General features: G+C 42.2%; 1 protein-coding gene across 2 annotated transcripts in view; it reads left to right on the forward strand.

Moving 5' to 3' along the window:
• Window positions 1-12,089, forward strand: part of LOC122563062 (transcription factor SOX-13-like) — a 180,029-nt gene that overhangs the window by 77,351 nt on the left and 90,589 nt on the right. The window contains exon 1 of one of the 2 annotated variants that reach the window (XM_043716424.1): window positions 3,969-4,019. The exons of the other annotated variant lie outside the window; for it this stretch is intronic. Coding sequence (XP_043572359.1) covers window positions 4,000-4,019 — 20 coding nt within the window. The 5' untranslated portion in view covers window positions 3,969-3,999. Of the gene's footprint in view, window positions 1-3,968; window positions 4,020-12,089 lie in introns of those variants that run through there. 2 annotated transcript variants of the gene reach the window in all.

Raw genomic sequence — 12,089 nt, forward strand, 5'->3', positions numbered from 1 at the left:
CCGGGGTGGGTCTCTGCGCCAGTTGCTGATCTTCATGGAATATATCACAAGCTCCACACGCTGCCTTTGTGAATGTGTCCAATGTGTTGAGTTTTCCGTTCCCACAGAAAACAGTGGAGTATTATTGAAAGAGTCCTCCTGCCAACTGTGGGGTGGGAACCCTGTCGTCTTGTGTTTCAGTGGGAATGAACAACTCTGCTCTGTGGTTAAACTCACCCGGTGACATGAATCAGAGGGAAATGAATGCATATTTTTTCACTTTCGCATTCTTCTGGTTGCTAAGGACCAGTGTTGAACCAACAACTTCCCTTCAATTGGGATAATTGTTGTTCCTTAAGAAGTTAGTGATATTTGTTCCAATTTGGATCCTTATGATCCACATGGTATGCATTTTTAAAATCTGAAACAAAGTGGAAAAAGAATTCCTGGGCATTGCCTGTTGTCTTGACGTGAATGTTGATGTTTCCCAATGTCCATGATTGATGACACAGATATGTATTGATTAAGTGTTCTCTTGTCATCTGGTGGGTTTGTGCTAGTCTAAACTTCTTCTTTTCCATGGCATTCAAATTCTGTTCCATTCTGTTCATCTAATATCTGGGAAAAGATGCATGGAATAACTCTCTACTGAGCTTGGAAGTCTGTTCTCCTTTGGTTTGCTGCATTTCGCGAACAACAAAGACCAAACTCAGTATTGGAAGTCACCTGATCACATGGTGCTGGAAAAGCGCATCAGGCCAGGCAGGATCCGAGGAATAGCAGAGTCGACGTTTCAGGCATAAGCCCCCCATCAGGGCCTATGCCCAAAACGTTGACTCTCCTGCTCCTCAGATGCTGACTGATCTGCTGTGCTTTTCCAGCACCACACCCTTGACTCTGATCTGCAGTCCTCACTTTCTCCTTGATCACAACAGAGGCAGTATACAAGCCAATGGCATTAGCTTGCCCTATTCCAGCCTTGTGTGCATTTCCTCAGGACATTTTATTCCTGCAGCGAGTTGATGCCCACTCCCGCATAACTCATCCTTGCATGAATAAGGGGAACAACATCCTCAGGATATCAGTAGTGATCACGGTCAGGACAGCGTCAATAATGTTTATTTAATTTTAATTGTTCAGGCTATGATCTGATGCCATCACTCTTAGCTGGTTAGCAAAAGGAGAATAAACAGGGTAAACAAGACGAGATCTTCCTCCTTTTTAATTGGGGTGGGGGTTGGGGGGGAGTGGGGGTGGGTGGAGTGGGGGGGGGGATGGTGTTGCAGTAACCAGAAGCATAGATTTCTGGTAAGGGTTAGTTTTGAGGCCATTTGAGGAAACCATTTTTCACCCAGAAGATTGGAAGTATCTGGAGCTCACTGCCTGAAAGTATGGTAGAGGAGGGAACCCACACAACATTTAAGGAGCATTTAGACGAATATTTGAAATGCTATAGTATACAAAGTGCTGGGCCAATTACTGGGAAATGGGATTAGAGTAAATAGATGCTAGATGATTGGCATGGACACAATGGGTCTCGCCTTCCGATCTGTAAAGCTACTTTCAGGCTGTACAACAACAATGGGCATTTTCACAGGCTGAACACTTACCAAACAAAATTTGATATTGAGCCACCAAAGCAAGAAATTAAGAGAGATGACCAAAACCTGAATGAAATGGATAGATTTTAAGGCAGAGAAAATTTAGGAAGGGAACTCCAGAGTGCTCAGGGGGCTTGGCAGCAGCTGAAAGCTTGGCTGCAAACAGGGGGTGGGCGGGGGATGATTTAAACAGAGTAGGGACTTGGCCATAATCTGAGCCATGTAGAGATTGTGGAAGATTATAGATGATGATTGTATGCGATTTTGAATAGTAATGGATAAGGGTTGCATTGGGGCGAATTAGCATAAGCAATGATAAGGTGGTTTTGGAGTATTATCCTGTATTTCTTTTGCCGTTACTATGAGGGAGAGAATGCAGAATATTTTGAGCATGTATGCCATAGTCCGAACTTTTTTTGGAGTCCTGCTTCAAAGGTTGAATCTACAATGTAGAATTTGGGTGCTATGGTGCTGCCTCCCACTGCTAGGGACCCAGGTTCAATCCCAGCCTCTGGTGACTGTCTGCGTGGAGTTTGCACATTCTCCCCGTGTCTGCGTGAGTTTCCTCCGGGTGCTCCAGTTACCTCTCTCGATCTGAAGACGTGGTTAGGTGGATTGGCCGTGCTAAATTGTCCAGGGAAATTGAAATTGAATATCTACTTGTAACTCGGCCACTTTGTTCTCTGCAACATCAACCAGCTTGGAAATGTTTTTTTGGCAGAAGTCTGATGCTGACGTTTTAAGCAGACAGGATCACGTGTGCGATTGTTCCAAAGGATCTTGTCTGTCTGGCTGACTGGCCTCTGTAGTATCATTCTTGTTGATTTCCCGGTACGGGGAAAGGCTGTCCAGTCCATTGTGGACAGAACACTGTTCAGCTGGTCAAATTGTTGAAATGATAAACCCAACTTTCTTGAGCACCCCTTGATTTTCTCCAGACAGCAATTGATGTGCCTCACACAGGAGGGAATGAGAATTGAGAACCAATGCCTATTTAAAAAAAAACTTGACGTAGAAATTGCAACGCAGACAGCCATTGAGGGTTCAGGGCCAAACAAGTCATTGTTGCTGTTTATCATTCAAAAGCATTCACACCAAATTATCTATGATAAGGAACAGGCTTGAAGGGCTGAACATCTTTCTGCTCATAATTTTTATGTTCATATGTAATCCATTAGGCCTGACCTATTCCCATGTACCTTTGTTTCTTCAACGTCCAAGCTTCCACTATTATTAAACGTTGAACTGGCTTCTTGTTGCAATCACTAGTCAGAATTATAGAGTTCTCCCACCCCCGCCAAAAAAAGTGTTGTTGTCCTGAGACTCTTCCTTTTAATCTTGTAGCTTTTTAGGTTTATCTCCTCCATAACAACAATGGCTTGTATTTATATGGTGACATTAACATCATAAAACACTCCAAGACACTTCACAGCAGCATTAATAAGTCAACGTTTGACACTGAGCTTAGAAGGAGATATTAGGGAGATGCCCAAAACTTTGGCCAAAGACAGAGCTTCTAATGGAGGCCTTAGGGGAGTTAGAGAGACAAGACAGACTGAAGTGCTAACCTCTCGAGTTAAAATCGTTATCAGGTATCTCTCTCTCTTTCTCTAATGAGAGAGCAGCCCAATGGTCCTCTGGGACTATGGAAACTTTACTTACACAGCACACAGGAAGTCTACTCAGCCATCTCTCCCATTCTAGCTCTTTGAAAGAGCTATCCAGTGGGCTGTACTCCTGCAATATTTTACTTTTTGAACATTTAACCAGTTCCCATTTTAGAAAGGTTTTATGTGGTGGTAATAAGGTAGTGAGTTGTAAGACCATCAGTTAGTCATATATATATGTACCATCACAGCACCTCAGGAAGCTGTACAGCCCATTGAGTTACCATGCCAACTCACCTAGCTTGGATCAGTAGTAATGGTCTCACTGCTGAGTAAGAAGTTGTGGAATTGAACACTGCTCCAGTATTTGATTGCACAATGACTCCTCGGGATAGTACCAAGGAAGTGCTGCCTTGTCAGAGATGCCACATTTTTTTTGAATGAATCTGCTTTCAAGGGGCGTAAAAGATTCCTTGGCACCATTCAGAGAAAAGCAAAGAAGTTCTCCGAGTGTCCTGGCTAAGGTTTGTGCTTCCATCAGCAGTAACAGCTGTGTCTCATTTCTGTTTGTGAAACCTTGCAAATTAAGTGCTGTATTTGTCTACAATAGTGTCTGCTGTTTCTAAATGAGTAATTTTGCTATTAAGGTGTTTTGGAGTTGTCAAGCACTGTGTGACACTGAGTTTTTCCTTCATATTTATGATGACGATTTTCGATGATGATTGCCCAGGCTTTCTGCCATGTTATTTTCCCCTTTTGTTTTGAATTACAGGAAAGATAATTGTTGAACTTCATGGTGCAGAAGACATGTTATGATCATATTTATTTTCAGGTAGGATGATTCCACAGTTGCAGTAAACAGAGAGCATGACAACTATTTAATGCGATAGCTGACTTAACAGAATTTTTAAGGAAATTCTAAAAGCAGCAATTTAGTTTAATTTATTCATGGGATGTGGGCAACGCTGGCCAGACCAGCATTTATTGTCCATCCCTAACGACCCAGAAAGAAAACATTCAAGAATCAGCCACATTGTTGTGGGTCTAGAGTCGCACATAGGCCAGACCAAGTAAGGATGGCAGATTTCCTAAAAACATAAGTGAAACAGATGGGATTTAAACATAAACAACAGTGGCTACATGGTCATTGTTAGGATAGGTTTATATTTAAATTTTGGAATAGTGGTGCTGGAAGAGCACAGCAGTTCTGGCAGCATCCAAGGACTACTGCTCCTCGGATGCTGCCTGAACTGCTGTGCTCTTCCAGCACCACTAATCCAAAATCTGGTTTCCAGCATCTGCAGTCATTGTTTTTACCTTATATTTAAATTTTACCTACTGTCATGATGGGATTTGCAACCATGTCCCAGAATGTAGCATGAATTATTAGTCCAGTGACAATACAACTTTGCCACCAGCTGTCCCATCTGAACACCTTTTAAACTTTAAATTTAACCTCTGGATAAAACATGCATAATCTTTACCATGGTACCCTGATAATAATTGGCAATAAGTCTTCAGTGCTGATTATGGTACTGAAGATATAGGAAACTCAATGTCTCTGAGATTACAAAGGACAAACTTCCTGAGGATCAAAAGGCTTCTTTTTCAAAAGCCAGCTAGTTAATATTAATTGCTACTTTTCCTCTAATAAATTCACGGTATACAGGCATCATTGACCTTTGATGAGAAGGGCATTGCTTGTCACTGGCTACTCACGTATTTCCTTTCTTCCTGGTGGTGGAATATAAATAAAGGTTTACGCACCTGTTGTTCTTCACTGTGTCTCACACCTGCACACACACATAACATGGGTGCTGGCGAAAAGTATAAGCACTACTGCTGCTAGGTAGTAGTGTGGGGAAAAATAGAGAAAAAAAGAAAAAAATTTCACAGTATAGTTGCTTGGTTCTCAGTTGGTTTGTTCTCCCTCATGACATCAGGTTGCAGCAGTGTTAATTCTGTTTATCTGATGTGTCCTGTAAGTTTTCTATTAGTCCATCATTGTCTTTGCAATCAACTTGGTCTGAACAGGCTGTAACACCAAAGACTGGGTGAAAGTGAGATCTACAGATGCTGGAGATCAGAGGTGAGAGTGTGTGGGTGGAAAAGCACAACAGGTCAGGCAGCATCTGAGGAGCAGGATCTGATGAAGGTCTCCGGCCCGAGATGTTGATTCTCCTGCTCCTCGGATGTTGCCTGACATTCTGTGCTTTTCCAGCAACACACTCTCAACTGTAACACCAAAGACAATGGCTGACCATCTCCCTGTGAAACCAATGGTGTTGGAACCGCTTGATGTTTCACATTGTGTCAAGAGTACAGTGAGGTTTTGAGAACTGTGTTAACCAAGGCCAGATTGAAATGGCATGTCCCTTTCAGATCAAAACATACAACATAGAAATGTCCCTATTTGAAGCTTGGCTGAACTTTTCCACTTGTGAGAAAGGCAAATGTTTATCCATCAATCTCTATGTTACATTATCACAGTGACTGCATTTCAAAACTATTTCGTTGGCTTTGAGGGTCATTAGTAGCACAATATAGTGTAAACACCGCTCAATATCTGATAATTGTACAGGGTCCTGAGAAGGCAGGAAAATGGAACTGCTCATTTGAAGAGTGGATGCAGACACTGAGTTGAATGACCTCCAACTGCATTACAATTGCTGTCTGATTCTGTATTAAACATCCTACAGTGAGAAAGTTATCACAGGAGGAGATACTTGAGTAGAAGGGGCTTGTATTCCTTCCCCCTGTTTGCTGTTGAATGCTCTCCTCTTCTGTTGCTGCTTAATAGACGAGTCATCGCTGTCCATACCTGGATGGCAGATAGTGTTGATCTTTTATGTTCTGTTGCGTCTTATTGGCATTTCGTGGTGACGAAAGAAAGAGAGTCTGCATTTAATGTAGGAATTGGTACAACCTTACTATTGCTTCCATCACCACCGCTTCCCCCCCCCCCCAACACGCACTCACCTCAACACACACATGCGAAAACACTATTTTTGAAGTGTCACTGTTTTATTTAAGAGAGCCAACCAATTTGCTCACTGTGAATTCCCACAATCAGCAATATGGCTGCGACCAGACAATTTCTTCTTGATATTGGTTGAGGGGCAAGTTACGATCCAGGCAGTAGGGACAGTCCATTGTCATTCTTTGAAGTAGAGCCACGGGACCTACCAAGGTCATTGAGCAGTCAGTCTGAGCTCCAGTTTAGTGTCTTGGAATTTGAAGGAGTGATTCTCCCCAGCAATGATTCCAGCCATATTTAGTTTGAACTCCTCTGTACTGCTGACAGACGCAGCTCCCACAGTTACTTTGGGACAAGAACGACTATGATTGTAATGGGACGTTTTTTTTATTATAGATCAGTGCAGACCCTTGGTGTTCTGATCTTTTTGCCCAAATTGGAACACAAATGCACAATAGGTGCCTGTGGCATGTTTACCATCTCTACTCCAGACTGTCTGTCCTCAGGATGGGACAGTGTCAGTGGGGTGGAGAGGTATAGATAGATTATGAAGTCATCCACCTTGTTTATTGAGCACCCGGAGGTCATGAGGGTGCTCGGAAAGAGAATACATTCTGACATCCTGGTGTTTTTGTTGGGGTTGGTCACATTGAGGAGCTCTCTGGGAATTGACCCCCATCAATCTAGCAGGAGCAGGTGAGGCACCATGGGATCTGTTTCTTTCTTAAATTTGATGCAGCAAAAACAAACTGGAGGATTTGAGCTATAGGGAGAGGCTGAACAGGCTGAGGCTGTTTTCCCTGGAGCGTTGGAGGCTGAGGGTGACCTTATAGAGGTTTACAAAATTATGACGGGCATGGATAGAATAAGTAGGCAAAGTCTTTTTCTTGGGGTCAGAGAGTCTAGAACTAGAGGGCATGGGTTTAGGGTGAGAGGGGAAAGATATAAAAGAGACCTAAGGGGCAACGCTTTCACGCAGAGAGTAGTAGGTGTATGGAATGAGCTGCCAGATGAAGTGGTGGAGGCTGGTACAATTGCAACATTTAAGAGGCATTTGGATGGGTATATGAATCGGAAGGCTTTGGAGGTATATGGGCCAGGTGCTGGCAGGTGGGACTAGATTGAGTTGGAATATCTGGTCGGCATGAACGGTCTGTTTCCATGCTGTACATCTCTGACTCTATGGTGAGCAACAATGAGACTTCCGTACCCTATCTTGAGGCCCAGCTCTGTTAACCCTACCTGTTTTGAAATGAAGATCCCTTAAGACCATACAACATATTAACAGAAGTAGACCATTTAGCCCATCAACTCTGCTCTGCCTTTCAATGAGATCAATGTAGTTCTGATAGACCTCCATCCATTTTCCAACATATTCCCCATAATCCTTGATTCCCTTACTGATGAAAAATCCATCTCAATTGTGGATAAACTTAATGTCCCAGTCTCGGCAGCACTCTGTGGCAAAGCATTCCACAGATTCCCTCCTCATCTCTTTCTTAAATTTGCAGCTCCTTACTCTGGCCTCTGGTCCTAGACTCTCTCACAAGTGGAAACAGTCCTTCTGCATCTACCCTGTCAAGTTTATGAAGAATCTTTGTAGGTTTCAATAAGGTCATCTCTCATTCTTCTTTATTTCAACAAACGCAGACTCCACCTACTCAGCCTCCTCTCCAAAGACAGTCCCTTCATGTCCTGGATCAGCCTGGTGAATCTTCTCTGGAGCCTGCCTCTAAAGCCTGTCTATCTTTGGCAAAACCAGAAGTTGCTGGAAAAGCTCAGCAGGTCAGGCAGCATCTGTGCAGAGAAATCAAAGTTAACGTTTCGTGATTGATGACTCTTCCTTAGTCTATCTTAACTTGGATAAGGGGTCCAGAACTATTCACAGTATTCCAACTGTAACCTGATTATTTCCTTGTATTGTTTCAGCAAAGCCTCTGACTTTTATACTATAAAGGTCAAAAATCTATTTGCCTTCCTTTTTACCCGTTGAATTTAGATTCTTTTTTTTTTGCAACCTGGGGATGAAAACTCCCAAATCCCTCTTCTGTAGCTTTCTGCAGTCTTGGTCCATTTTTAAGACCCCACACAGATGGCAGCCGCAGCAATGGGTGCTGAGACCGATCTGCTGGTTTCCCCTTGAAAATAACCCAACTGTTGCATCAAACCCAACTTTTTAGAGTCATGATTCTGTCACCTTAAAATTGTGGCTGGATGGCAACACTGGACAAGAGTGTAAACTGGGATCAATCCTGTCTCCCATTCCCTGCTCTAGATCAGCAAACTCTCTGTTCTTAATTTACCTCCAAATCGTCTCTTTCTCCGGCAATTCCAGCTTAGTGGCTTATGGAAATTCTGCTGGGATCAGAAATACCTTTATTAATGGCATGCTCATCAGTGCAAGTGGTAGTCCTTGCGCTGCCAAATATTTGCCCATGGAGAGGTGAGGTTTTCCCACGTGCCGTGGTACCTCAATTAGAACTCTGCTGTGTGCCATCCTGCGTCAAATGCAAATACACGCTAAACATCTGAAATGAAAGTTCACCCGAAATGGTAACCTCTAGTGAGTTGTAATGCAAGTATCAAAGGCTCAATCAAGGAACCATTATAGTGCACTAGCGTTCATTCTATAGTGAAAAAGAGGAAATAGAAAGGCCTGTAATTTGAATAGCAAACCTTGTTACAGGGAAAGCAGTATCAAGAGTCTCTCTACAGGCACAGGATTGATTCCTGGCCTTCTGCCCAGTATGAGGCTGTAGCTATTTCTAGAACAGCATGCTTGGCACTGGCAAGAATTTTTTTCCCTGGAGTATAGAATGATACTGTCTGAATTGGTGCTTGCACAGGATGGGCGCTGCCCTGACAGGAATGGGCATTTAAAAGAATTCCAGGATGCTGACTGGTAAAAGAACTGTTTGCTTACAGTCTGTGAGAAGGACTCGACAATGCAGCTGGTTTGGGCCTGATTTTGATCCAGGGTACATTGCCAAAGCTGTACAAATCACTAACAGAATCAAGCAATACCTTGAAATACAGGAAAAAAGTAAGATTGTGATGTTAATTCTATTGCTTGTAGAATAACCATTTCTAATCTCCAGTGAGGTTCTGTTGTGGAGTCATATTGGTCTCAAAACATTAATTCTGTTTTCTTTCTGCCCAGATTTTGCCAGATCTGCTGAGTTTCTCCAGTACTTTTTTTCTTTTACAGAATTGTAGTCATACAGCACTGAAACAAACCCTTCAGTCCAACCAGCCTACGCTGACCATGTTCCTAAACTAAACTAGTCCCGCCTGTCTGCGCTTGGCCTATATCCCTCCAAACCTTTCCTATTCATGAACTTATCCAAATGTCTTTTAAATATTCTAACTGTACCTGCATCCTCCACTTCCTCTGGCATTTCATTCCACACATAAACCACCCTCTGTGTAAAAGAAAAGTTGCACCTCATGCCCTTTTTCAACCTTTCTCCTCTCACCTTAAGAAAATATGTCCCCTGGTTCTTATTTCTGGCCTCTGGATTGGCTGAACACGTTTTAGATTAGATTAGACATGGTTTATTTAATGAGGGAAGAAATGGATGATAGATGGGGGAAAGATGTTTCCTTCTTTTTCATCATCTTCTGTTCCTGTGTTTTGCCACATCACCCATCATGGCTGTCCAACTTTCACAGTCTTGGATACACAATTAACCTCTTAGTGTTATTATTCAATCGTGTGCCTATTGTTATAATCTTGTAAGTAAAGTTAAAACAAATTAGAAGATGGATGCTTATGACAAATGTTACCAATATAATTCAATTAATATCCAAGAAGATCATTGAAAGTACAAGAAGGAAATTTGAGATACTATTGGAAGCAAAAAAGGTTACAAAAAAGAATTAACCAGAAAAATAAATTGGAATCCTAAGACATAATTCTAATTTTAACAATATATTAAACAATAAATTGTGGATAAAGTTAAATGCAAACAAGTGTGGTAAGTGTTTTGCTATTGTCTTTACAAACGAAGTGAATGATGTGAAGATGAGGGAGATCACTTTAGTTCATTTGGCTGGATGACAGGTTTGTGAAACAGAGTGACACCAATAGCGTGGGTTCAATTCCTGCATCAGGATTTGATTACCATGAAGGACTGTCCTTTTCCACTGCCCCCCTCCCCTGAGGTGTGGTGATCCTCAGGTTGAACCACCACCAGTCATTACTCTCTCCAATGAGTGAGCAGCTCTATGATCTGGTAGGACTAGGGTGACTTGATGCAAAAGAGGAGGTGGAAGGTATGAACTGGATAGTGGTGCATCAGAAAGATCATGATGGCTCAAAGTTATTATGTCACCTGGTCCAGACAGATGCATTCTTGGTTACTGAAAGAAGCAATGGGAGAAAGATCAGCGGTACTGGTCATTATATGCAATCCCAATTGGTTACTGGAATAGTGATGAAGACTTGTTAATATTACTTGTCAAGGTGGTGGAGGAAGAGAGGCAGCGAGAAACTATGTATTAGGCAGCATACTATCAGTGGCTGGGAGGTTATTGGAAAAGATAATGAATGGACAAAATACACACTTTTTCAAATGAAAGTTAATGAGCCAAGTTTGATTGAATTCTTTGAAGTAATCAGAAAGTTGGATCAGGGTAGTGAGTAGGTCCAAAACCAGAAAATTGCTGGAAAAGCTCAGCAAGTCTGGCAGGATCTGAGAAGAGAAATCAGAGTTAACGTTTCTGGTCTGGTGATCCTTCCTCAGAAGAGCAGTGGGGTAGATTTTGTCTGTGTGCTGACTGTGTTTTTGTACAATTCCTCAGGCGTTTGAAAGGACAGGTTTTACTTAATGATGAAAGAGGTTCTTTCTCAATGGTCGGGCAAATGGAATATGATTATTCAACTACTCCAGTTGTTGAAGTGAAAACAGCAGTCTATGGATTTCCTGAAGCATAGGAATTCCTGATGAAGGGCTTTTGCCTGAAACATCAATTCTTGGATGCTGCCTGACCTGCTGTGCTTTTCCAGCACCACTCTAATCTTGACTTTAAATAGTGTCAGCCTTGTGTGCTAGTGGTTCTTTCAGTCACAAAGAGTTTCCTGGGGGTGGAAGAAGTTAATTTGGGAGTTTTACAGAAAGTGAGCAAGGCAAAGTTTTTGGAATCAGCAGACAAGCTGGGGTTGGGGGTTTGCCTTTCTCCGTTCAAACAGGGAAGGTAGTTGCAGCAAAAGCCTGACATTTACGATTATTAGAAATGCCATTGGAATCTTTGGAAATGATCAAAACTCAATTGCAAATGAAAGAGCTTGAACATGAAAAGGAAGTGAACGAGTTTGAATTGTGATTGAAGGTAGAAGAAAAGCAGAGAGAGCAGCTCAGGTAGAGGAAAAAGGAAAGGAAAGAGTATCCTTAGTGGAACAAAACCAAAAGGAAAGGATGGGCATAGCAGAAGAAAGGGAGAAAGAGTTTTTGAACTTCAGGGGTTAGAACTGAAAACTCAACTCAAAGTCGACTTAAAATGGCAGAGGTAGAGGTGAAAGGTAGGAGTAGTGATGAGGACACTGATGGAGAGCAATGCCATCATAGCCAAAGGCCTTGTCGGGATCTGTTAAATATGTCCAAGAATTGCCTAAGTTCAACGAAAAGGATGTAGAAGCCTTTTTCATTTCATTTGAGAAGGTGGCTAAACAAATGAAATGGCCAGTGACCATGTGGGTATTGTTGATCAAAACAAAGTTGGTAGATAGAGTTAGTTAGGTATTTGCATCACCATTAGTGGAGGTATTTGGGGAGTGTGATGAACTGAAAAAAGCCATCTTAAGTTTATATGAGCCAGTATCAGAAGCCGACAGAAAACGTTTTAAGAATCTAAGGAGGGAACCTGGTCAAACGTGCATTGAGTTAGAAAGGATCAGACAAAGTAATTTTGATAGTTGGATAAGGG

This window comes from Chiloscyllium plagiosum, chromosome 26 (genome assembly GCF_004010195.1).
Source record: "Chiloscyllium plagiosum isolate BGI_BamShark_2017 chromosome 26, ASM401019v2, whole genome shotgun sequence".
NCBI lineage: Eukaryota > Metazoa > Chordata > Chondrichthyes > Orectolobiformes > Hemiscylliidae > Chiloscyllium > Chiloscyllium plagiosum.